Source organism: Oncorhynchus gorbuscha, linkage group LG03, assembly GCF_021184085.1.
Source record: "Oncorhynchus gorbuscha isolate QuinsamMale2020 ecotype Even-year linkage group LG03, OgorEven_v1.0, whole genome shotgun sequence".
NCBI classification, from domain to species: Eukaryota; Metazoa; Chordata; class Actinopteri; order Salmoniformes; family Salmonidae; genus Oncorhynchus; species Oncorhynchus gorbuscha.
In genome coordinates this window covers 2,992,021-3,019,421 of record NC_060175.1, presented here as the reverse complement: position 1 = coordinate 3,019,421, position 27,401 = coordinate 2,992,021, and the positions used below count along the sequence as shown (strand labels likewise).

The 27,401-nt window shown below is 44.7% G+C and overlaps 1 protein-coding gene across 3 annotated transcripts in view; it reads right to left on the bottom strand.

Moving 5' to 3' along the window:
- LOC124024279 (MAP kinase-activated protein kinase 2-like) overlaps positions 1-19,208 on the bottom strand; it is a 74,232-nt gene extending 55,024 nt beyond the window's left edge. Inside the window, exons 1-2 of one of the 3 annotated variants that reach the window (XM_046338278.1) lie at positions 18,679-19,204; positions 17,978-18,329 (exon numbers count right to left, since the gene is read on the bottom strand). In XM_046338278.1, coding sequence (XP_046194234.1) covers positions 17,978-18,223 — 246 coding nt within the window. In that variant the 5' untranslated portion in view covers positions 18,224-18,329; positions 18,679-19,204. Of the gene's footprint in view, positions 1-17,977 lie in introns of all 3 variants that reach the window. The other 2 variants (XM_046338284.1, XM_046338270.1) reach the window with 2 other exon arrangements.
- Between the last annotated feature and the right edge of the window lie 8,193 nt (positions 19,209-27,401).

Below are 27,401 nucleotides of genomic sequence, written 5' to 3'. Positions count from 1 at the left end.
TTTAGGGAATGGGGTTCTCAGAGGAGATCCCATTTAGGGAATGGGGTTCTCAGAGGAGATCCCATTTAGGGAATGGGGTTCTCAGAGGAGATCCCATTTAGGGAATGGGGTTCTCAGAGGAGATCCCATTTAGGGAATGGGGTTCTCAGAGGAGATCCCATTTAGGGAATGGGGTTCTCAGAGGAGATCCCATTTAGGGAATGGGGTTCTCAGAGGAAATCCCATTTAGGGAATGGGGTTCTCAGAGGAGATCCCATTTAGGGAATGGGGTTCTCAGAGGAGATCCCATTTAGGGAATGGGGTTCTCAGAGGAGATCCCATTTAGGGAATGGGGTTCTCAGAGGAGATCCCATTTAGGGAATGGGGTTCTCAGAGGAGATCCCATTTAGGGAATGGGGTTCTCAGAGGAGATCCCATTTAGGGAATGGGGTTCTCAGATGAGATCCCATTTAGGGAATGGGGTTCTCAGAGGAGATCCCATTTAGGGAATGGGGTTCTCAGAGGAGATCCCATTTAGGGAATGGGGTTCTCAGAGGAGATCCCATTTAGCGAATGGGGTTCTCAGAGGAGGTCCCATTTAGGGAATGGGGTTCTCAGAGGAGATCCCATTTAGGGAATGGGGTTCTCAGAGGAGATCCCATTTAGCGAATGCGGTTCTCAGAGGAGATCCCATTTAGCGAATGCGGTTCTCAGAGGAGGTCCCATTTAGGGAATGGGGTTCTAAGAGGAGATCCCATTTAGGGAATGGGGTTCTCAGAGGAGATCCCAAATGACCTTCAGGAATTTGGAGTATTGACCATTGATTGACTGCGTCCAAGATGTCCGACCGTTGTTTTCAAGGTATTCTACTCACATTCGCGTACCTCGATTCATGGACCATCTTTGTCGGGCTTGCATCTGGTTTAAACGGACCAAAATCACATGCGCTCAGGGAGCAGCGACGACATCATGTTATCCAAAAACATGACAGACATTGGATGAATGTAAAATTATTATTATTAGAATCTTTTTATATTATTTGTATTATTATTTTTTATTTAAATCGGCCTCAGCGACCGGCTTGATTTTGTTCTATGTAGCAACATATGTACGTGTTTATTTAAAAATAAAATAAACGTTGGTGAAAAGTAGAGACTCAGATCTAGAAAAATGGTATATCATACACTACAGTTGAGGAATAATGGGAAAGTAATTATGTTTTTAAAGTTGATAAACTTGTAACCCCACTTTTGAGAAAATGGCCCTTGAATGTACTCTGTCTACACCCATTCGTTCACACCCTCTTAAGCCATAGCCCAACCCATTGAGCATCGTTCACACCCTCTTAAGCCTTAGCCCCACCCATTCAGCAACATTCACACCCTCTTAAGCCTTAGCCCCGCCCATTCAGCATCGTTCACACCCTCTTAAGCCTTAGCCCCACCCATTCAGCATCACTCACAACCTCTTAAGCCTTAGCCCCACCCATTCAGCATCGTTCACACCCTCTTTAAACCTTAGCCCCACCCATTCAGCATCGTTCACACCCTCTTAAGCCTTAGCCCCACCCATTCAGCATCGTTCACACCCTCTTAAGCCTTAGCCCCACCCATCTCTTTAAGGATCCAGATGTGAGGCCATGTACTAAACAGAGTGGGTAAGGTAGTGTAGTAAACAATCAAAGACTAATAGTGGTGAAAGTAGAAGCAAAAATACACTATCTAATCCTTGGCCTATATCCTAATCTGACTGTGGTGCAGGTCATGTTGATCTTTACATTACCATCTCTGGTAAACACACACTGTCTCACATGCTTAGCATACAGAAGGTGCAAACGGTAGGGTGAATTGGTTACTTGCATAGTAGCAATATCAAACATTTAAAAAATAATATTTTATAATTATTAGATGATTCTTAACCAGACGCACTTGTCTAAATTGATGGGTTGTGTGAAAGAATCGCTATATCCACATCTAGTTAAGTGGATGGGCCACTATTGTCTAGACGTGTACACCTGTTCATGAAATAATCACCCCCAGTCACATCTAGCTAAGTGGATGGGTCACTATTGTCTAGACGTGTTCAAGAACTACAATATATGGCTGTAATCACCCCCAGACTCACCTGGCTAACTTGATGGGTCACGTAGCTAGCTAGCTAGCTGAACAACGAGCCTGATGCTGCTTTCAAGACAAGTGGGAATTTGGAAAATACGAGGTCAAATCATGACGTCAGTGATCTTCCGGTCGGAAAGTCGCGGCTCTAGTTCTCGAGTTGGAATTTCGAGTTGGATGACCATTCAAAACTATTTTTCCCAGTCGGAGCTGGAGTTGCCAGTTGTCTTGAAAGTAATGAAGTCAAAGATTACAGAGTTCCCAATTCCGAGTTCTCAGTTGTTTTGAACGCAGAAATAATCCCAACCCATACCACTAGCAATACAAACTGATTGTCATAGCTAGCCACCATGCATGAAACTGCAGGTAGCTAAAGCTAACCAACTACAGTAGTTTCAATTTTAGCTAGCTAGCATTAGGCTACAACTAACAATGCAAACGGATTTCTGAGATACACAGATCATACACGTAATTTTAGCTAGCTAGCTAACAGTACCCTTTAACTTGCAATGAAAATGAAATTGACAAAATTTGAAATGTATAATATCTGAAAATGTAGCTAGCTAGACACTCTTACTCGAATACATGGATGAATGCTTCTTCCTCTGTCACGAATGCCATGGTTGCCCTTAGATTGAAGATTTAATCCGGAGACAGGAGTTTTATTCAACAGCCTTCTGTGCTCTCTTTCAACTCCCTCCCCAAATTTGCAATCAAACGTCAGAATTTTTGCCCAAAAGCATATTTTACATTCAAATGCCTCACCTGTGAAGTTCCTGAAATGAGTCACAATTATTTGAATGATTCAATGGATGTTTTGTGCACAATGGTGATGACTAAAGTGTCTTATTAGGAATTTTCAAATCTGACTTCTCTATGTGGCAGTCTATGGTAATTGTCTTTCTGGGCCGAGCATCAGTTAAACTGAAGTACCAAAACAAAACTGTAGGAGCAGTCAAAACTGTGTTTCTAGACCGAAACCCCGCCCCCTTGGTATTGACGGAGAAAAGAGGGGGGGACTCACTTAAACATGTATTGGCCAATCAAAACCTAATATAGACGCAGCTGTTGTCATGTTTATAATACACCCTCCTGTCCTCCTCCAACTGTTTGAACTTAGCCTGTTAACTTTGTTTAGATCAGAGGTTTGTTCTCAACGTGCCTACCTGGTTAAATAAAGGTGTTCTCAACTAGCCTACCTGGTTAAATAATGGTGTTCTCAACGTGCCTACCTGGTTAACGTGCCTACCTGGTTAAATAATGGTGTTCTCAACGTGCCTACCTGGTTAAATAATGGTGTTCTCAACTAGCCTACCTGGTTAAATAATGGTGTTCTCAACGTGCCTACCTGGTTAAATAATGGTGTTCTCAACGTGCCTACCTGGTTAAATAATGGTGTTCTCAACGTGCCTACCTGGTTAAATAATGGTGTTCTCAACGTGCCTACCTGGTTAAATAATGGTGTTCTCAACGTGCCTACCTGGTTAAATAATGGTGTTCTCAACGTGCCTACCTGGTTAACGTGCCTACCTGGTTAAATAATGGTGTTCTCAACGTGCCTACCTGGTTAAATAATGGTGTTCTCAACGTGCCTACCTGGTTAAATAATGGTGTTCTCAACGTGCCTACCTGGTTAAATAAAGGTGTTCTCAACTAGCCTACCTGGTTAAATAATGGTGTTCTCAACGTGCCTACCTGGTTAACGTGCCTACCTGGTTAAATAATGGTGTTCTCAACGTGCCTACCTGGTTAAATAATGGTGTTCTCAACTAGCCTACCTGGTTAAATAATGGTGTTCTCAACGTGCCTACCTGGTTAAATAATGGTGTTCTCAACGTGCCTACCTGGTTAAATAATGGTGTTCTCAACGTGCCTACCTGGTTAAATAATGGTGTTCTCAACGTGCCTACCTGGTTAAATAATGGTGTTCTCAACGTGCCTACCTGGTTAAATAATGGTGTTCTCAACGTGCCTACCTGGCGTGCCTACCTGGTTAAATAATGGTGTTCTCAACGTGCCTACCTGGTTAAATAATGGTGTTCTCAACGTGCCTACCTGGTTAAATAATGGTGTTCTCAACGTGCCTACCTGGTTAAATAAAGGTGTTCTCAACTAGCCTACCTGGTTAAATAATGGTGTTCTCAACGTGCCTACCTGGTTAACGTGCCTACCTGGTTAAATAATGGTGTTCTCAACGTGCCTACCTGGTTAAATAATGGTGTTCTCAACTAGCCTACCTGGTTAAATAATGGTGTTCTCAACGTGCCTACCTGGTTAAATAATGGTGTTCTCAACGTGCCTACCTGGTTAAATAATGGTGTTCTCAACGTGCCTACCTGGTTAACGTGCCTACCTGGTTAAATAATGGTGTTCTCAACGTGCCTACCTGGTTAAATAATGGTGTTCTCAACGTGCCTACCTGGTTAAATAATGGTGTTCTCAACGTGCCTACCTGGTTAAATAATGGTGTTCTCAACGTGCCTACCTGGTTAAATAATGGTGTTCTCAACTAGCCTACCTGGTTAAATAATGGTGTTCTCAACTAGCCTACCTGGTTAAATAATGGTGTTCTCAACGTGCCTACCTGGTTAAATAATGGTGTTCTCAACTAGCCTACCTGGTTAAATAATGGTGTTCTCAACGTGCCTACCTGGTTAAATAATGGTGTTCTCAACGTGCCTACCTGGTTAAATAATGGTGTTCTCAACGTGCCTACCTGGTTAAATAATGGTGTTCTCAACGTGCCTACCTGGTTAAATAATGGTGTTCTCAACGTGCCTACCTGGTTAACGTGCCTACCTGGTTAAATAATGGTGTTCTCAACGTGCCTACCTGGTTAAATAAAGGTGTTCTCAACGTGCCTACCTGGTTAAATAATGATGTTCTCAACGTGCCTACCTGGTTAAATAATGGTGTTCTCAACGTGCCTACCTGGTTAACGTGCCTACCTGGTTAAATAATGGTGTTCTCAACGTGCCTACCTGGTTAAATAATGGTGTTCTCAACGTGCCTACCTGGTTAAATAATGGTGTTCTCAACTAGCCTACCTGGTTAAATAATGGTGTTCTCAACGTGCCTACCTGGTTAAATAATGGTGTTCTCAACGTGCCTACCTGGTTAAATAATGGTGTTCTCAACGTGCCTACTTGGTTAAATAATGGTGTTCTCAACGTGCCTACCTGGTTAAATAATGGTGTTCTCAACTAGCCTACCTGGTTAAATAATGGTGTTCTCAACGTGCCTACCTGGTTAAATAATGGTGTTCTCAACGTGCCTACCTGGTTAAATAATGGTGTTGTCAACGTGCCTACCTGGTTAAATAATGGTGTTCTCAACGTGCCTACCTGGTTAAATAATGGTGTTCTCAACGTGCCTACCTGGTTAAATAATGGTGTTGTCAACGTGCCTACCTGGTTAAATAATGGTGTTCTCAACGTGCCTACCTGGTTAAATAATGGTGTTCTCAACTAGCCTACCTGGTTAAATAATGGTGTTCTCAACGTGCCTACCTGGTTAAATAATGGTGTTCTCAACATGCCTACCTGGTTAAATAATGGTGTTCTCAACGTGCCTACCTGGTTAAATAATGGTGTTCTCAACGTGCCTACCTGGTTAAATAATGGTGTTCTCAACTAGCCTACCTGGTTAAATAATGGTGTTCTCAACGTGCCTACCTGGTTAAATAATGGTGTTCTCAACGTGCCTACCTGGTTAAATAATGGTGTTCTCAACGTGCCTACCTGGTTAAATAATGGTGTTCTCAACTAGCCTACCTGGTTAAATAATGGTGTTCTCAACGTGCCTACCTGGTTAAATAATGGTGTTCTCAACGTGCCTACCTGGTTAAATAATGGTGTTCTCAACGTGCCTACCTGGTTAAATAATGGTGTTCTCAACGTGCCTACCTGGTTAACGTGCCTACCTGGTTAAATAATGGTGTTCTCAACGTGCCTACCTGGTTAAATAAAGGTGTTCTCAACGTGCCTACCTGGTTAAATAATGATGTTCTCAACGTGCCTACCTGGTTAAATAATGGTGTTCTCAACGTGCCTACCTGGTTAACGTGCCTACCTGGTTAAATAATGGTGTTCTCAACGTGCCTACCTGGTTAAATAATGGTGTTCTCAACTAGCCTACCTGGTTAAATAATGGTGTTCTCAACGTGCCTACCTGGTTAAATAATGGTGTTCTCAACGTGCCTACCTGGTTAAATAATGGTGTTCTCAACTAGCCTACCTGGTTAAATAATGGTGTTCTCAACGTGCCTACCTGGTTAAATAATGGTGTTCTCAACGTGCCTACCTGGTTAAATAATGGTGTTCTCAACGTGCCTACCTGGTTAAATAATGGTGTTCTCAACGTGCCTACCTGGTTAAATAATGGTGTTCTCAACGTGCCTACCTGGTTAAATAATGGTGTTCTCAACGTGCCTACCTGGTTAAATAATGGTGTTCTCAACGTGCCTACCTGGTTAAATAATGGTGTTCTCAACGTGCCTACCTGGTTAAATAATGGTGTTCTCAACGTGCCTACCTGGTTAAATAATGGTGTTCTCAACTAGCCTACCTGGTTAAATAATGGTGTTCTCAACGTGCCTACCTGGTTAAATAATGGTGTTCTCAACGTGCCTACCTGGTTAAATAATGGTGTTCTCAACGTGCCTACCTGGTTAACGTGCCTACCTGGTTAAATAATGGTGTTCTCAACGTGCCTACCTGGTTAAATAATGGTGTTCTCAACTAGCCTACCTGGTTAAATAATGGTGTTCTCAACTAGCCTACCTGGTTAAATAATGGTGTTCTCAACGTGCCTACCTGGTTAAATAATGGTGTTCTCAACGTGCCTACCTGGTTAAATAATGGTGTTCTCAACGTGCCTACCTGGTTAACGTGCCTACCTGGTTAAATAATGGTGTTCTCAACGTGCCTACCTGGTTAAATAAAGGTGTTCTCAACGTGCCTACCTGGTTAAATAATGATGTTCTCAACGTGCCTACCTGGTTAAATAATGGTGTTCTCAACGTGCCTACCTGGTTAACGTGCCTACCTGGTTAAATAATGGTGTTCTCAACGTGCCTACCTGGTTAAATAATGGTGTTCTCAACTAGCCTACCTGGTTAAATAATGGTGTTTTCAACGTGCCTACCTGGTTAAATAATGTTGTTCTCAACGTGCCTACCTGGTTAAATAATGGTGTTCTCAACGTGCCTACCTGGTTAAATAATGGTGTTCTCAACGTGCCTACCTGGTTAAATAATGGTGTTCTCAACTAGCCTACCTGGTTAAATAATGGTGTTCTCAACATGCCTACCTGGTTAAATAATGGTGTTCTCAATGTGCCTACCTGGTTAAATAATGGTGTTCTCAACGTGCCTACCTGGTTAAATAATGGTGTTCTCAACGTGCCTACCTGGTTAACGTGCCTACCTGGTTAAATAATGGTGTTCTCAACGTGCCTACCTGGTTAAATAATGGTGTTCTCAACTAGCCTACCTGGTTAAATAATGGTGTTCTCAACGTGCCTACCTGGTTAAATAATGGTGTTCTCAACGTGCCTACCTGGTTAAATAATGGTGTTCTCAACGTGCCTACCTGGTTAAATAATGGTGTTCTCAACGTGCCTACCTGGTTAAATAATGGTGTTCTCAACGTGCCTACCTGGTTAAATAATGGTGTTCTCAACGTGCCTACCTGGTTAAATAATGGTGTTCTCAACTAGCCTACCTGGTTAAATAATGGTGTTCTCAACGTGCCTACCTGGTTAAATAATGGTGTTCTCAACGTGCCTACCTGGTTAAATAATGATGTTCTCAACGTGCCTACCTGGTTAAATAATGGTGTTCTCAACGTGCCTACCTGGTTAAATAAGGGTGTTCTCAACGTGCCTACCTGGTTAAATAATGGTGTTCTCAACGTGCCTACCTGGTTAAATAATGGTGTTCTCAACGTGCCTACCTGGTTAAATAATGGTGTTCTCAACGTGCCTACCTGGTTAAATAATGGTGTTCTCAACGTGCCTACCTGGTTAAATAATGGTGTTCTCAACTAGCCTACCTGGTTAAATAATGGTGTTCTCAACGTGCCTACCTGGTTAAATAATGGTGTTCTCAACGTGCCTACCTGGTTAAATAAGGGTGTTCTCAACGTGCCTACCTGGTTAAATAATGGTGTTCTCAACGTGCCTACCTGGTTAAATAATGGTGTTCTCAACGTGCCTACCTGGTTAAATAATGGTGTTCTCAACGTGCCTACCTGGTTAAATAATGGTGTTCTCAACGTGCCTACCTGGTTAAATAATGGTGTTCTCAACGTGCCTACCTGGTTAAATAATGGTGTTCTCAACGTGCCTACCTGGTTAAATAATGGTGTTCTCAACGTGCCTACCTGGTTAAATAATGGTGTTCTCAACATGCCTACCTGGTTAAATAATGGTGTTCTCAACGTGCCTACCTGGTTAAATAATGGTGTTCTCAACGTGCCTACCTGGTTAAATAATGGTGTTCTCAACGTGCCTACCTGGTTAAATAATGGTGTTCTCAACTAGCCTACCTGGTTAAATAATGGTGTTCTCAACGTGCCTACCTGGTTAAATAATGGTGTTCTCAACGTGCCTACCTGGTTAAATAATGGTGTTCTCAACGTGCCTACCTGGTTAAATAATGGTGTTCTCAACGTGCCTACCTGGTTAAATAATGGTGTTCTCAACGTGCCTACCTGGTTAAATAATGGTGTTCTCAACGTGCCTACCTGGTTAAATAATGGTGTTCTCAACGTGCCTACCTGGTTAACGTGCCTACCTGGTTAAATAATGGTGTTCTCAACGTGCCTACCTGGTTAAATAAAGGTGTTCTCAACGTGCCTACCTGGTTAAATAATGGTGTTCTCAACGTGCCTACCTGGTTAACGTGCCTACCTGGTTAAATAATGGTGTTCTCAACGTGCCTACCTGGTTAAATAATGGTGTTCTCAACTAGCCTACCTGGTTAAATAATGGTGTTCTCAACGTGCCTACCTGGTTAAATAATGGTGTTCTCAACGTGCCTACCTGGTTAAATAATGGTGTTCTCAACGTGCCTACCTGGTTAAATAATGGTGTTCTCAACTAGCCTACCTGGTTAAATAATGGTGTTCTCAACGTGCCTACCTGGTTAAATAATGGTGTTCTCAACGTGCCTACCTGGTTAAATAATGGTGTTCTCAACGTGCCTACCTGGTTAAATAATGGTGTTCTCAACTAGCCTACCTGGTTAAATAATGGTGTTCTCAACGTGCCTACCTGGTTAAATAATGGTGTTCTCAACGTGCCTACCTGGTTAAATAATGGTATACTCAACGTGCCTACCTGGTTAACGTGCCTACCTGGTTAAATAATGGTGTTCTCAACGTGCCTACCTGGTTAAATAAAGGTGTTCTCAACGTGCCTACCTGGTTAAATAATGGTGTTCTCAACGTGCCTACCTGGTTAACGTGCCTACCTGGTTAAATAATGGTGTTCTCAACGTGCCTACCTGGTTAAATAATGGTGTTCTCAACGTGCCTACCTGGTTAAATAATGATGTTCTCAACGTGCCTACCTGGTTAAATAATGGTGTTCTCACGTGCCTACCTGGTTAACGTGCCTACCTGGTTAAATAATGGTGTTCTCAACGTGCCTACCTGGTTAAATAATGGTGTTCTCAACGTGCCTACCTGGTTAAATAATGGTGTTCTCAACTAGCCTACCTGGTTAAATAATGGTGTTCTCAACGTGCCTACCTGGTTAAATAATGGTGTTCTCAACGTGCCTACCTGGTTAAATAATGGTGTTCTCAACTAGCCTACCTGGTTAAATAATGGTGTTCTCAACTAGCCTACCTGGTTAAATAATGGTGTTCTCAACTAGCCTACCTGGTTAAATAATGGTGTTCTCAACGTGCCTACCTGGTTAAATAATGGTGTTCTCAACGTGCCTACCTGGTTAAATAATGGTGTTCTCAACTAGCCTACCTGGTTAAATAATGGTGTTCTCAACGTGCCTACCTGGTTAAATAATGGTGTTCTCAACGTGCCTACCTGGTTAAATAATGGTGTTCTCAACGTGCCTACCTGGTTAAATAATGGTGTTCTCAACGTGCCTACCTGGTTAAATAATGGTGTTCTCAACTAGCCTACCTGGTTAAATAATGGTGTTCTCAACGTGCCTACCTGGTTAAATGGTGAAATAAAAAGGTCACCATCCTTTTCCGAGTTAAGATCACAGAGCCAAAATGCAAGATGTCCGAGTGACTGATGGCCTCCCTCCCTCCCTTCCCTCCCTTCCCTCCCTCCCTCAATCACCTATTGCCAACAGCACAAAACAGACTAATCTTTTTCTTCTTCTTTTAATTTTTTTTTTTTACAGACATGTTTGGTGATCAACTAGGAATGACTTGGACATCAACCAGTCGACGGTGATTGGCGACCACTGGTTTAGAGGTTCAAATCAAGGGCCCTACCTGGATAAGAGGATTATTTCTCAGAATGAGTTGCCAATTCCTGATATTCATATTTCTATGGTCCTTGCACACAACCATCCCTACCTAGGCCTGTACAACTTCCATTGCTCTTTCACACTGAGGATTGGTGATTATTGTTGATTTTTTTCTTCAAATAGCTTGTGAGTTACTATAGTTTTAATATATTATCATTCACAATGAATGTAAAAAAAACAACAACACTTTCCTACATTTCCGAGCAGCAGGTCGAGGTTTCTCAGGTACGCGCTTCTCCCTCAACGTTACCAGGACAGAGAAACCAGACGCATGCTCACATGGAACACACGGAACACATGGAACACACGGAACACATGGAACACACGGAACACACAGAACACATGGAACACACGGAACACACAGAACACATGGAACACATGGAACACATCAAAAACAAAAAGACCATGAAGAAACTGACAAATCACGTACATGATAGTTATGAAATACACACAAAAACTTCACTAGTGTAGCAGGTTGTGAACTGCTGTAAACAACGCTTTCCACTGAGAATGACAACGGTAAATGACTGTAATTAATATATACATTAACCAAAATGAATATAACCAAACCACTGGAATTAACAGTACATTTACTACTGGGGACATATGTAAATGGGGAATTGCTAAAAAACAAAAACAAAATGATGGGCAAACAATTCAGTCAATGAAAACGAATGAGCAAGAATTGGCGGGAGACAACTGAGCCATTTTGGAGAGAGACTTCACCACATAACCCTCCCCTTCTTCTTGTCTCAGCAATTTAAATTATACTCAAGACATCTTATCTTCACACATATTTGAGATGTTTTACAGTGACAGCCGCAATTCGATAATCAGCCGTTGGCCTACTGCCTAAATTACGGGCTTCCTAAATAGGCCTATGAGCATGTCATATGAAACAATCTAAAGCCATTCAAAAAGATAGTGATCCTCGACTCCTCTGTGACGAAGTTATGCTTTCTGGTAAAGGATTTAGAATGATTTAAATGTATTTCTGTACACACAGTTGGAATTATATAACTTTGGCAAATGTATTTCCATTCACTTCCCTACTGGATCCACCACTATGTCATTTCTCTCCTGTTCTATTGGATCCACCACATATAATTTAATTTCTGTAAAATATGGAACCGCTATCAGGTGCTCTGTCTAGAATGGTGTTCTGCCCAGGTGCTCTGTCTAGAATGGTGTTCTGCCCAGGTGCTCTGTCTAGAATGGTGTTCTCCCAGGTGCCGTCTAGAATGGTGTTCTCCCAGGTGCTCTCTCTAGAATGGTGTTCTGCCCAGGTGCCGTCTAGAATGGTGTTCTGCCCAGGTGCTCTCTCTAGAATGGTGTTCTGCCCAGGTGCTCTGTCTAGAATGGTGTTCTCCCCAGGTGCCGTCTAGAATGGTGTTCTCCCAGGTGCTCTGTCTAGAATGGTGTTCTCCCAGGTGCTCTGTCTAGAATGGTGTTCTCCCCAGGTGCTCCGTCTAGAATGGTGCTCTGTCTAGAATGGTGCTCTGTCTAGAATGGTGCTCTACCCAGGTGCTCCGTCTAGAATGGTGCTCTGTCTAGAATGGTGTTCTACCCAGGTGCTGTCTAGAATGGTGTTCTCCCCAGGTGCTCTGTCTAGAATGGTGCTCTGTCTAGAATGGTGCTCTACCCAGGTGCTCCGTCTAGAATGGTGCTCTGTCTAGAATGGTGCTCTACCCAGGTGCTCCGTCTAGAATGGTGCTCTGTCTAGAATGGTGTTCTACCCAGGTGCTCCGTCTACAATGGTGTTCTCCCCAGGTGCTGTCTAGAATGGTGTTCTCCCCAGGTGCTCCGTCTAGAATGGTGCTCTGTCTAGAATGGTGCTCTGTCTAGAATGGTGCTCTACCCAGGTGCTCTGTCTAGAATGGTGCTCTGTCTAGAATGGTGCTCTACCCAGGTGCTCCGTCTAGAATGGTGCTCTGTCTAGAATGGTGCTCTACCCAGGTGCTCCGTCTAGAATGGTGCTCTGTCTAGAATGGTGTTCTCCCCAGGTGCTCCGTCTAGAATGGTGCTCTGTCTAGAATGGTGCTCTGTCTAGAATGGTGCTCTACCCAGGTGCTCCGTCTAGAATGGTGCTCTGTCTAGAATGGTGTTCTACCCAGGTGCCTGTCTAGAATGGTGTTCTCCCCAGGTGCCTGTCTAGAATGGTGCTCTGTCTAGAATGGTGTTCTCCCCAGGTGCTCCGTCTAGAATGGTGTTCTCCCCAGGCGTCTAGAATGGTGCTCTACCCAGGTGCTCCGTCTAGAATGGTGCTCTGTCTAGAATGGTGCTCTCCCCAGGTGCCCGTCTAGAATGGTGCTCCCCAGGCGCCCTGTCTAGAATGGTGTTCTACCCAGGTGCTCCGTCTAGAATGGCACTCCGTCTAGAACGGTGTTCTCCCCAGGCACTCCGTCTAGAACGGTGTTCGCCCCAGGCGCTCCGTCTAGAACGGTGTTCGCCCCAGGCGCTCCGTCTAGAACGGTGTTCTCCCCAGGCGCCCGTCTAGAACGGTGTTCTCCCCAGGCGCCCGTCTAGAACGGTGTTCTCCCCAGGCGCCCGTCTAGAACGGTGTTCTCCCCAGGCGCCCGTCTAGAACGGTGTTCTCCCCAGGCGCCCCGTCTAGAACGGTGTTCTCCCCAGGCGCCCGTCTAGAACGGTGTTCTCCCCAGGCGCTCCGTCTAGAACGGTGTTCTCCCCAGGCGCCCGTCTAGAACGGTGTTCTCCCCAGGCGCCCGTCTAGAACGGTGTTCTCCCCAGGCGCCCGTCTAGAACGGTGTTCTCCCCAGGCGCTCCGTCTAGAACGGTGTTCTCCCCAGGCGCCCGTCTAGAACGGTGTTCTCCCCAGGCGCTCCGTCTAGAACGGTGTTCTCCCCAGGCGCCCGTCTAGAACGGTGTTCTCCCCAGGCGCCCGTCTAGAACGGTGTTCTCCCCAGGCGCCCGTCTAGAACGGTGTTCTCCCCAGGCGCCCGTCTAGAACGGTGTTCTCCCCAGGCGCCCGTCTAGAACGGTGTTCTCCCCAGGCGCTCCGTCTAGAACGGTGTTCTCCCCAGGCGCTCCGTCTAGAACGGTGTTCTCCCCAGGCGCTCCGTCTAGAACGGTGTTCTCCCCAGGCGCTCCGTCTAGAACGGTGTTCTCCCCAGGCGCCCGTCTAGAACGGTGTTCTCCCCAGGCGCCCGTCTAGAACGGTGTTCTCCCCAGGCGCCCGTCTAGAACGGTGTTCTCCCCAGGCGCCCCGTCTAGAACGGTGTTCTCCCCAGGCGCCCGTCTAGAACGGTGTTCTCCCCAGGCGCCCGTCTAGAACGGTGTTCTCCCCAGGCGCCCCGTCTAGAACGGTGTTCTCCCCAGGCGCCCCGTCTAGAACGGTGTTCTCCCCAGGCGCCCCGTCTAGAACGGTGTTCTCCCCAGGCGCCCCGTCTAGAACGGTGTTCTCCCCAGGCGCCCCGTCTAGAACGGTGTTCTCCCCAGGCGCCCCGTCTAGAACGGTGTTCTCCCCAGGCGCCCCGTCTAGAACGGTGTTCTCCCCAGGCGCCCCGTCTAGAACGGTGTTCTCCCCAGGCGCCCGTCTAGAACGGTGTTCTCCCCAGGCGCCCGTCTAGAACGGTGTTCTCCCCAGGCGCCCCGTCTAGAACGGTGTTCTCCCCAGGCGCCCCGTCTAGAACGGTGTTCTCCCCAGGCGCCCTGTCTAGAACGGTGTTCTCCCCAGGTGCCCTGTCTAGAATGGTGTTCTCCCCAGGTGCCCTGTCTAGAATGGTGTTCTCCCCAGGTGCCCTGTCTAGAATGGTGTTCTCCCCAGGTGCCCTGTCTAGAATGGTGTTCTCCCCAGGTGCTCTGTCTAGAATGGTGTTCTCCCCAGGTGCCCTGTCTAGAATGGTGTTCTCCCCAGGTGCCCTGTCTAGAATGGTGTTTTCCCGCAAATGTTAGAAAATGGCGTTTTATTAGCCGTTTCATTAATAAATGCATGACTACAATCTACATGTGACTTCTGTCCTGAGCACAGTGTGTGGACACCCACTCGGGTTATGGACCCACAATGCATAGGAGTTGGGTACATTTCTAATATGGTGGGGAAATGTAAGTCTTACAGGTCACGTTGTTCGACACCACATTTCCCTAACAGAAACCCTGCACACACACACACACACACACACACACACACACACACACACACACACACACACACACACACACACACACACACACACACACACACACACACACACACACACACACACACACACACACACGGAAGTGAGAGCAGAGTGTTTAGTAAAGAGGGGTGGAGGTGTCAGAGAAACACTTCCTCCCACATCCCCCCCTCAAAAGAAAATAGACCAACACTCGTTAGAAGATGGTGGCTGACCACCGAACATCGGCCACCATTTCCTGTTGATTTTCTGGGTTATTCAACACGTTGTAGCGGTCTGCTGTAGTATGCTACCTGAAGCATCTCTAATGTACAGGTTGGTTCTCAGTCGAGGCCTTTGATACAGTACATGGCTGCTCTAGATTGGCCTATCACTGACCTGGAAAAGCAACTTCAGTCTTCAGGCAACTTATTGGTCATGCTACTACCCCAGCTAACACATGACCTCAATAATCAACTAATCATGATCTTCAGTTTAGAATGGAATTAGTTTAATCAGCTGTGTTCACTAGGGATGGGGTAAAGGGTTACACCACTCTGGCCCCATGAGGACTGAAGTTACCCATCCCTGAGCTAGATACTGGCCTCACGTTTAGGTCAATATAAGGCTGTTTTTATACAAACGCTGTTGGCTTTATAATCGTGAGAGGAATTGAACTAGCTTGAAGCTATCGGTAGCTAGCTATACCTAGGTAGTTTAGCAGACTTTCTCAAAACAAACCAAATTGTCGCTAGCTTCTGGTCCCTCATGCAAAGCCTCATGCATTATATACAATTCCTCCCGTTGCTCCAGGTGATCTTCAAATAACAGTAATTGGGAACTTGTTCTCAACTTGCCTACCTGGTTAAATAAAGGTGTTCTCAACTTGCCTACCTGGTTAAATAAAGGTGTTCTCAACTTGCCTACCTGGTTAAATAAAGGTGTTCTCAACTTGCCTACCTGGTTAAATAAAGGTGAAATAAAATAAATAAACAGAGAAATGCTGTGAAAACCAGCACACTGCAAACATTCCAAAATGTTTAGTCAGCAGTGCTTGTTTTGTTGACATTTCGTCCTCACCGTAGCTCCTACGGCACTAACCTGGTGAGCCGTACGTAGCAGCAAGGTATTTGATTGGTTTTGACGTACGCTGAGGAGTCATTGATTTTACACCGGGTATAACCCCTCTTCAGCTGATTTCTGCCAGGGAACTTCCCCAGGCTTGTTTTAGGGAAACCCGTTTCATGACGAGGCTCTGACCAGTTAGTCTGCTCTGCATGCCTGGGGACGTTGCCAGACAGTGACTCAGTGTAATGTTGACGTCAGCTACTGTCGGGAGACTAGCTGGCATGGCAGGACTTGTTCTAACCGTGTAATGAAATCATTCATAGCTAGAACCTACTACTTCTGTCCTTTCTACTGTCAGGGCTATAATCGGCTGATTGTGGTCTTTAGTCTGGACAACCATTAGTTGGATCAGATAACCATGAACGAATTTGACTATGACTTCATAACATCGTTTAATGGTCTGGTTAGAAACAACATTAGCCTAACCTACGTCAGCCTTCTTCAACTGGTCCTGGACAACCACTAGATGTGCAGGTATTTCCTCCAGACAGTCACTAAAACACCGGATTCAACTAGGCCTAATTGTTGTCTAACCTCACACTCCCCCCCAGGCTAAATGCACATAAACCTGCAGCGACTCAAATCTGGTCTACAGGGGTGTGAGGTAACGCCTAGGCAATAGTCAAAGGGATGTTTTATCAATCTCTCTGTTGTGTTAACGAAGGCCACTTTTGACTTGTTGATTAACCAGACCTTCCGAGGATTTGTCAGAAGTGTCAAGGTGAGATTAGAGGATGTCAGAAGTGTCAAGGTGAGATTAGAGGATTTGTCAGAAGTGTCAAGGTGAGATTAGAGGATTTGTCAGAAGTGTCAAGGTGAGATTAGAGGATTTGTCAGAAGTGTCAAGGTGAGATTAGAGGATTTGTCAGAAGTGTCTGGTGAGATTAGAGGATTTGTCAGAAGTGTCAAGGTGAGATTAGAGGATTTGTCAGAAGTGTCAAGGTGAGATTAGAGGATTTGTCAGAAGTGTCAAGGTGAGATTAGAGGATTTGTCAGAAGTGTCAAGATGAGATTAGAGGATTTGTCAGAAGTGTCAAGGTGAGATTAGAGGATTTGTCAGAAGTGTCAAGGTGAGATTAGAGGATTTGTCAGAAGTGTCAAGGTGAGATTAGAGGATTTGTCAGAAGTGTCAAGATGAGATTAGAGGATTTGTCAGAAGTGTCAAGGTGAGATTAGAGGATTTGTCAGAAGTGTCAAGGTGAGATTAGAGGATTTGTCAGAAGTGTCTGGTGAGATTAGAGGATTTGTCAGAAGTGTCAAGGTGAGATTAAAGGATTTGTCAGAAGTGTCTGGTGAGATTAGAGGATTTGTCAGAAGTGTCAAGGTGAGATTAGAGGATTTGTCAGAAGTGTCTGGTGAGATTAGAAGATTTGTCAGAAGTGTCAAAGTGAGATTAGAGGATTTGTCAGAAGTGTCTGGTGAGATTAGAGAGCTTGACCAGGGTGACGCTCATGGAGTCAGCTAATGACATCACGCCACTGGTGCGTTCAGTTCGATTAAATGTTTGCGTGACGTTTCCTTAAAATGTTCTGCAACATTCTCGAACAGACTTCCATTTGCACTGTGTGTTGGGTATGGCGTAGTGCGGCTTGAAGCCACGAGTGATGCATTTAAAAAAGGGCAGTGGCCATGGTGACAGCGGTACCCAAACCCTCCCCAATTTTCAACTTGTCGATCACCACTGTATTCATCTAAATTTGAACTTTGTACACCATTGTTCCGTACTGAAAGCGGCCCGGCGTATAGTATAGTGAAGACATCACAGCAGTACAGAGAGAGCGGAGTGATCAATAAGGCCTATCAGATCTGCTGCCCATCAATCATTAGAATTTGTTCTTAACTGGACTTGCCTCGTTAAATAAAACGGTTAACAGACAGGAGAGAATAATGAGAGGGAAAGCAGCCGTTTGTTCTCAACACACCTATATTTAAAATGTTGTTGTTTACCAACACTGTTTATTCTTAGTTTACAGCCAACATGTCAGGTAGTTACTCTGTCAAAAAAATAAAATACATGACCAAGCCGCACTGTTTCAACAAAACTATAGTGGGACATTTAAAGCTAAAACAACTTCTTATTCAACAGACGACTAGATATGTATAACTCACTTCCCCGTTAATCTATGATATTACCTTGAGGGCGTATTTGTCTCCGCTTTTCTTGTGGAAAATCTCCAGCACCCTTCCGTTGATGCCGAGTCCCAGTACCTGACTGGTCACTTTGTACTCGTCCGTTATTGCGTTCTTCTTGATCTGTGGGCTCGGTTTCACGTGAAACTGTGAGAGGTGACCCGAAGGGGGCGGGTTCGGTTGTCCCGCCGGGGTAGCTGGGCCCTGGGTCGGGGGGAACAGAGGCTGGGTCCCGGTGTTGGACAACATAATGGGTCAGCTCAACCCAGACAATGACAGCACTTTCCTTCTCCGTGTCGGTCTCTCCTTCCTGGGTTACAGGTAGGTAGTTGGCCTCCGAAAGTAAAGTTGGATCCTCAACAACAACAACAACAACAACAAACAAAAAAGGACAGAGAGTTTGAAAACAAGTCCGCTATAAACAAATAGTGTTCACGACACCGTTATAGTTGTTATAATTAGCCCGGTTAGTTCGCTGCTTTAGGCTAAGCTAACGTTAGCTGAAATCCATCTCGGTGGTCCGTCCGCCTATTCCAGGTAGATTCAAACAGATTTCAAGCCGTTTCAAATTGTGTAGGTTAATTAACAACTATGGCACTATCTGCGAAATTATATTTCAACACGTTACGGCGTAAGGTTAAAACACAAAACGGACTTAAATTAAGAAAACACAAAAAACTCAAGACACCAGAGTGCACACTCACAATCACCGACTTTCCGATAATAGTTATGGTGCGTTCAAGACTACTGAGTTCTCGGAAAAATACGAGGTAATATCGTGACTTCGGTGATCTTTAGGTATGAAAGTTGGAATCCAGGAATACCAGACTTTCCGAGTTGGATGACCGTTAAAAAAACTACTTTTCCCAGTCGTAACTTGTTTTTTTTTCCGAGTTTCCAGTTGCATGAAATTCGCATGTTGGGGATTTCCGAGTTCAAAGTTCCCAAGTTGTCATGAATGCGACATCACACGAGGAGGGGCTCCTCTGATGACGTCATGGCACGAGATATGACGCCTGCTGAAATTTTCTGCGTTCAAAACAACTGGGAACTGGGGAAAAATAAGGTCAAATCGTGACGCCAGTGATCTTTAGGACGGAGCTCTAGGAAGATGCCCGAGTTTCCGACTTGAAATCCCAATTTGGATGACCTTTCAAACTATTTTTCCAAGTCGGAGCTCATTTTTCCCCGTGTATCCAGTTGTTTTGAACGCTCTGATATCGGAAGTGAGATTTCCGAGTTCACAGGGCTTGTGAACGCGGCAATTCTCCTTCAAGTATGGTTAGCTGCAGCCCAATATGGCGACCGGAGTATGGGCGAGTGGGTGTGTCGAAAGGGTGGGTGTATGGAAAGCGAATCAGCTGATTGGGCAGATTTGTTGCCACTCAATACCGTTTTGCGTGCCTGATTGGGGTGTTCTTTCCTTTTGAAGCGCTTCCTACTGTGTATCATCAAATGAAATTGTATTGGTCACATACACATGGTTAACAGATGTTATTGCAGGTGTAGCGAAATGCTTGTGTTTCTAGTTCCGACAATGCAGTAATATCTAATATGTAATCTAAAAATCCCCTAACAACTACCTAATACACATACATCCAAGTAAAGGAATGGAATAAGAATATGTACATATAAATATATGGATGAGAAATGTCAGAGCGGCATAGGAAAGATGCAATAGATGGTATAAAATACAGTATATACATATGAAATGAGTAATGCAAGATATGTAAACATTATTAAAGTGGCCAATGATTTCAAGTCTGGATGTAGGCAGCAGCCTCTCTGTTAGTGATGGCTGTTTAAAGATAGAAGCTGTTTTTCAGTCTCTCGGTCTCAGCTTTGAGGCACCTGTACTGACCTCGCCTTCTGGATGGTAGCGGCGTGAACAGGCAGTGGCTCAGGTGGTTGTTGTCCTTGATAATCTTTTTGGCCTTCCTGTGACATCGGGTGCTGTAGGTGTCCTGGAGGGCAGGTAGTTTGCCCCCCTGCGATGCGTGGTGCAGAACGCACCACCCTCTGGATAGCCATGCGGTTGTGGGCAGAGCAGTTGCCGTACCAGGCAAGTTTGTGAGTGCTTTTGGTGACAAGCCGAATTTCTTCAGCCTCCTGAGGTTGAAGAGGCGCTGCTGCGCCTTCTTCACAATGCTGTCTGTGTGGGTGGTCCAATTCAGTTTGTCCTTGATGTGTACGCCGAGGAACTTAAAACATTTCACCGCCTCTAGCTGAATGACGAGCTTGGAGGGTACTATGGTGTTGAATTCTGAGCTGTAGTCGATGAACAGCATTCTCACATAGGTATTCCTCACAATATAACCTCACACTCAACGTCAACAAAACTAAGGAGATGATTGTGGACTTCAGGAAACAGCAGAGGGAACACCCCCCTATCCATATCGATGGAACAGTAGTGGAGAGGGTAGTAAGTTTTAAGTTCCTCGGCAACCTAGTTACAACACTCGGGCCTGCAGCTGCCAGTTTCCCGGGTAGGTAAGAGAAATGTCCCTGTATTTACCAGAAAAGGCCGTTCATCCACCAGAAGGCAGAAGAGGAAGATCCGGACTGTTGATTGGGAAACAGGAACTAAACAATGAGGCATGAGGATTGGATGTTGAGTGACCAATTGTCACATCGTCCAATGCTTTTTCTGTCCTTTTTCTGTCCAGATAAAGACGGTGATACAGCATTGGAAAAATACCTACTACTGACTAAATTTGTATTTGTTTTCCAGTCCAACAACAGTGCGTCCCTCAGGACATCCGGTGCCAGTGTGATCCAGTTGTAGAGGTTCAAGCCGGGGGACGGACAGATCAATAATTCATCAAGTATGATACAATAGCGTAAAACATTGGATTAGTAGATGCATCGAAAGTTGACATTGTCTCCTTTTCCCCATGTTTTAGAGACATGAAGCGTAACATGTGGAACAACAGGCTCACCCCAGGAGAAGCAGTGCATGATCAACGCCACTCTCAACAAGGAGATCTGCTGGACATTATCGTTCTCTAAGACATTTAAACTTCACAGATAGAAATTCGCACGCGATAAAATGCAACGTGGATGGTATTGTACTACTGGATGAAACTGAGGAGATGCACTCAGATCTTTGTGATTGAACTTACGTTAACTTACACTTAGTAACCAGGAGGGGTATGGTGTTGATATCGTGTAGGCATAGTAACCAGGAGGGGTATGGTGTTGATATCGTGTAGGCATAGTAACCAGGAGGGGTATGGTGTTGATATCGTGTAGGCATAGTAACCAGGAGTGGTATGGTGTTGATATCGTGTAGGCATAGTAACCAGGAGTGGTATGGTGTTGATATCGTGTAGGCATAGTAACCAGGAGTGGTATGGTGTTGATATTGTGTAGGCATAGTAACCAGGAGGGGTATGGTGTTGATATCATGTAGGCATAGTAACCAGGAGTGGTATGGTGTTGATATCGTGTCGGCATAGTAACCAGGAGGGGTATGGTGTTGATATCGTGTAGGCATAGTAACCAGGAGGGGTATGGTGTTGATATCGTGTAGTCATAGTAACCAGGAGGGGTATGGTGTTGATATCGTGTAGGCATAGTAACCAGGAGGGGTATGGTGTTGATATCGTGTAGGCATAGTAACCAGGAGGGGTATGGTGTTGATAGCGTGTAGGCATAGTAACGAGGAGGGGTATGGTGTTGATATCGTGTAGTCATAGTAACCAGGAGGGGTATGGTGTTGATATCGTGTAGGCATAGTAACCAGGAGGGGTATGGTGTTGATATCGTGTAGGCATAGTAACCAGGAGGGGTATAGTGTTGATATCGTGTAGGCATAGTAACCAGGACTGGTATGGTGTTGATATCGTGTAGGCATAGTAACCAGGAGTGGTATGGTGTTGATATCGTGTCGGCATAGTAACCAGGAGTGGTATGGTGTTGATATCGTGTAGGCATAGTAACCAGGAGTGGTATGGTGTTGATATCGTGTAGGCATAGTAACAAGGAGGGGTATGGTGTTGATATCGTGTCGGCATAGTAACCAGGAGGGGTATGGTGTTGATATCGTGTAGGCATAGTAACCAGGAGTGGTATGGTGTTGATATCGTGTAGGCATAGTAACCAGGAGGGGTATGGTGTTGATATCGTGTAGGCATAGTAACCAGGAGGGGTATGGTGTTGATATCGTGTCGGCATAGTAACCAGGAGTGGTATGGTGTTGATATCGTGTCGGCATAGTAACCAGGAGTGGTATGGTGTTGATATCGTGTAGGCATATTGACCAGGAGGGGTATGGTGTTGATATCGTGTCGGCATAGTAACCAGGAGGGGTATGGTGTTGATATCGTGTAGGCATAGTAACCAGGAGGGGTATGGTGTTGATATCGTGTAGTCATAGTAACCAGGAGTGGTATGGTGTTGATATCGTGTCGGCATAGTAACCAGGAGGGGTATGGTGTTGATATCGTGTAGTCATAGTAACCAGGAGGGGTATGGTGTTGATATCGTGTAGTCATAGTAACCAGGAGTGGTATGGTGTTGATATCGTCCGTATCTGAAGATCAAAAGGCAGTCCCTCCAGGATTTCGCAACATTTTTTCGGCAGCTTTTCTGAAATTCTGCGATACATTTCACAATGTCTTTTATGTGCTCAGTTTTAGGGCAACTTTAAGCAGAAAACATCATACAAAAACAATTAAACATCTAAAGTGCTCAATTGTGTTTATTTTCCTGAACAAACAACTCATAATAACTCACACCTCTTCTCTCCATCAGGCTTGGGGCTTGCTATCAACTCAAGATGCACCTCCCATTCCTTCTCCCTCTTTCCCTCTCTCTTAAAAAAACAAATAGATTCAAAGCTGATCAATCACCTTTCAATTTGAGGATCGATATTTCTTTCAAATAAATTGTCTTCAAAATTCTTGAGATTGTGATTTTTTTCTGAAAAGGGTCGTAAGGGAGATAAAGAACAGGACACGTAAGAACAGAGTTGTGGTTGATTATTATTACATTTCTAATAAATCCTGAAAGATAGTTTTTTCGTGATCCGTATGAAGTTTTACACAGAGTTTAAAACGGCAAAGCTGACAAATTGCCGAGAGCAGAGTGCCGACCACCCTACTAAAGCCAAGGTTAGACTGGGGAGAGCAGAGTGCCGACCACCCTACTAAAGCCAAGGTTAGACTGGGGAGAGCAGAGTGCCGACCACCCTACTAAAGCCAAGGTTAGACTGGGGAGAACAGAGTGCCGACCACCCTACTAAAGCCAAGGTTAGACTGGGGAGAACAGAGTGCCGACCACCCTACTAAAGCCGAGGTTAGACTGGGGAGAGCAGAGTGCCGACCACCCTACTAAAGCCAAGGTTAGACTGGGGAGAACAGAGTGCCGACCACCCTACTAAAGCCAAGGTTAGACTGGGGAGAGCAGAGTGCCGACCACCCTACTAAAGCCAAGGTTAGACTGGGGAGAGCAGAGTGCCGACCACCCTACTAAAGCCAAGGTTAGACTGGGGAGAGCAGAGTGCCGACCACCCTACTAAAGCAGAGGTTAGCAGAGTAAAACGCCTGGATCCATTCAGCGTTTGTCACAGTCTTCCCTGCTACCACTTCAGTCATGGTGATCTGCCGCTGCTGTGGGAACTGTTCTGACGTTCTCATACGCTTCGCTGATTCCAAGTGACTGATGATTTCCGACTTTCTCTAGTTTCCAAAAACATTTGTAAATTGTTTTGCACGGTCATTAGCTGTTATTTTTGTTGGCAAATGAGATTGATTTCTGTTCATTGTACTGCCAACAATCACCCATCATCTTCGCACGTTATTGACGTGTGGTTTAATTGGGCCATTTTCCACGGTAACAGTGCCGTAATTTATCAAAATTAAAAACCCGCTTTTGATTGGACCCTTTTAGGCGCTAAAAATGCGGGGGATTGGTCAAAAATGCATAATACGTGCTGATTGGTTGATTTTGCATTGAATTATGCGATCGCGGAATCCTGGAGGGACTGAAAAGGAGCGTGAAGTGAACAGCTTTGATTTTTCGGGGGAAACCGATAAAATGTGTTCGCTCTGGCGTTCCATTGGACATTGATAATATCTTAGGCTAAACAGGAGCAGTTAATGAACGTTGCACGATCCAAGTCAAATCAAATGTATTGCTCGTTTTTATCAGATGTTATTGCGGGTGTAGCGAAATGCTTGTGTTCCAAGCTCCAACATTGCAGTAATATCTAACAATTTCACAACATATACCCAATACTCACAAATCTAAGTAAAGTAATGATGAATTACAAATATATGGACAAGCAATATCAGAGCTGCATAGATACAGTAGAATACACATATTTTTTATTTGGCAAGTCAGTTAAGAACAAATTTTTAGTTTCAATGACAGCCTAGGAACAGTGGGTTAACTGCCTGTTCAGGGGCAGAATGACAGATTTGTTCCTTGTCAGCTCGGGGGTTTGAACTTGCAACCTTCCGGTTACTAGTCCAACGCTCTAACCACTAGGCTACGCTGCCGCCCCATGAGATGATTAAGGTAAGATATGTAAACATTTATTAAAGTGACTAGTGTTCCATTATTAAAATGGCCAGTTAGGGTGAAAGAGGTTGAGGTGTCATGGCTGTACAGCAAATCTCTTACTTATTTATTTAATTTAATCTTTATTTAACTAGGCAAGTCAGTTAAGAACAAATTCTTATTTGTAATGACGGCCTACCAAAAGGCCTCTTGCGGGGACGGGGGCTGGGACAAAAAATAGAAAATATATAAAAATAGGATGAAAACACACAACACTACATGAAGAGAGACTCCTCCTGCCGGGATGGGGGATTAAAAATACATTAAACAAAAATATAGTACAAAACACACATCACGACAAGAGAGACGACACAACATGACACAAAGAGACCTAAGACCACAACATAGCATGGCAGCAACACAACATGACAACAACGTGGTAGCAACACAAAATGGCAGCAGCACAACACAGGCTACAAACATTGTTGGGGACAGACAACAGCACAAAGGGCAAGAAGGTAGCGACAACAATACATCACGCAAAGCAGCCACAACTGTCAGTAAAAGTGTCCATGATTGAGTCTTTGAATGAAGAGATTGAGATAAAATTGTCCAGGTTGAGTGTTTGTTGCAGCTTGTTCCAGTCGCGAGCTGCAGCGAACTGAAGAGACGAGCGACCCAGAGATGTGTGTGCTTTGGGGACCTTTAACAGATTGTGACTGGCAGAACGGGTGTTGTATGTGGAGGATGAGGGCTGCAGTAGATATCTCAGATAGGGGGGAGTGAGGCCTAAGAGGGTTTTATAAATAAGCATCAACCAGTGGGAGGATATACAGAGATGACCAGTTTATAGAGGAGAGAGCAGTGGCATTGGTGGAAAGTCTGATGGCCGAATGCTACAGAACATCTAGCCGCTTGAGAGCACCCTTACCTGGCGATCTATAAATCACGTCTCCGTAATCTAGCATGGGTAGGATGGTCATCTGAATCAGGGTTAGTTTGTCAGCTGGGGTGAAAGAGGAGCGATTACGATAGAGGAAACCAAGTCTAGATTTAACTTTAGTCTGCGGCTTTGATATGTGCTGAGAGACGGACAGTGTACCGTCTAGCAATACTCCCAAGTACTTGTATGAGGTGACTACCTCAAGCTCTAAACCCTCAGAGGTAGTAATAACACCTGTGGGAAGAGGGGCATTCTTCTTACCAAACCACATGACCTTTGTTTTGGAGGTGTTCAGAACAAGGTTTAGGGCAGAGAAAGCTTGTTGAGCACTAGGAAAGCTTTGTTGTAGAGCGTTTAACATAAAATCAGAGGAATGGCCAGCAGTAGTAATAACACCTGTGGGAAGAGGGGCATTCTTCTTACCAAACCACATGACCTTTGTTTTGGAGGTGTTCAGAACAAGGTTTAGGGCAGAGAAAGCTTGTTGAGCACTAGGAAAGCTTTGTTGTAGAGCGTTTAACATAAAATCAGAGGAATGGCCAGCTGAGTATAAGACTGTATCATCTGCATAGAAATGGATGAGAGAGCTTCCTATTGCCTGAGCTATGTTGTTGATGTAAACTGAGAAGAGCATGGGACCTAGTATTGAGCCTTGGGGTACACCCTTGGTGACAGGCAGTGGCTGAGACAGCAGATGTTCTGACTTTATACATTGCACTCTTTAAGAGAGGTAGTTAGAGGTAGTTAGCAAACCAGGCCAAAGACACCTCGTAGATACCAGCACAACATTGCTTAGAATCAAGGACAATGGTGACATCATTGAGGACCTTTAAGGTTGCAGTGACACATCCATAACCTGAGCGGAAACCAGGTTGCATAACAGAGCGAATACTATAGACATCAAGAAAGCCAGTCAGTTGATTATTGACACGTTTTTCCAACACTTTTGATATACAGGGCAAAATAGAATAGCCTATAACAGTTAGGATCAGCTTGTCTATGACAAATCAGGACAGGATGTTTCCCTGAGCGGCCATTACGAACACAGGCTTTAAAACAGCAATCACTGAGGTCATTACAGAAAACACCAGACTGGTACCCATCAAGATTATTTGTGAGGATAACATCGAGGAGAGTAGCCTGTTCTGTGTGTTTGGAGTCATACCTTGTGGGATTGATAATAATCTGAGAAAGATTTAGGGAGTTCCATTGCTTCAGTACTTGGTCAGGTGGTTTAAGCATGTCCCAGGTTAGGTCACCTAGCAGGACAAATTTAGACTTAGTGTAAGGAGAGAGCTTAGGGCAGGTAGGGTACAGGCCGATGCTGATGGGGGACGATATCACCCAGCAACAGTCAACAAAGAGCTATTTGAAAGTGTAATGCTTAAAACCATCAAATCAAATTGTTTGGGGACAGACTTGGTGGAGACAACCGAGCACTGAAGGTGATCCTTGGTAAAAGATTGCCACTCCACCACCTTCTGTAGCTCAGTTGGTAGAGCATGGCACTTGTAACGCCAGGGTAGTGGGTTCGATCCCCGGGACCACCCATACGTAGAATGTATGCACACATGACTGTAAGTCGCTTTGGATAAAAGCGTCTGCTAAATGGCATATATTCTTATTATATATTATTTGGAAGATCTAAAAGGTTATAGCCAGAAAGGTTAACATCGGTATTCAAAACACTCTTCCTTATTAACAAACTACGTCCCAGTAATGACCAACACATCTAGATTGGAGCTGTGAACCCACACTTCCTATGTGGCATTGAAGGGGCTTCAGGAGAAGATATGGCGATGGATGCTCCACAACCAACAAGTTGCAGATGTTATACGGCAATCAAGTGATCTCGATACACTTATTGTGAAGAATGTGGATCTTGTAACATTTATAGTCACAGTTATTAATTGTACTGCAAAAGTAAGTGTTCAAGAAGTCCAAGAAGCTGGACAACATCATTATATCTGCAGCCGAGAA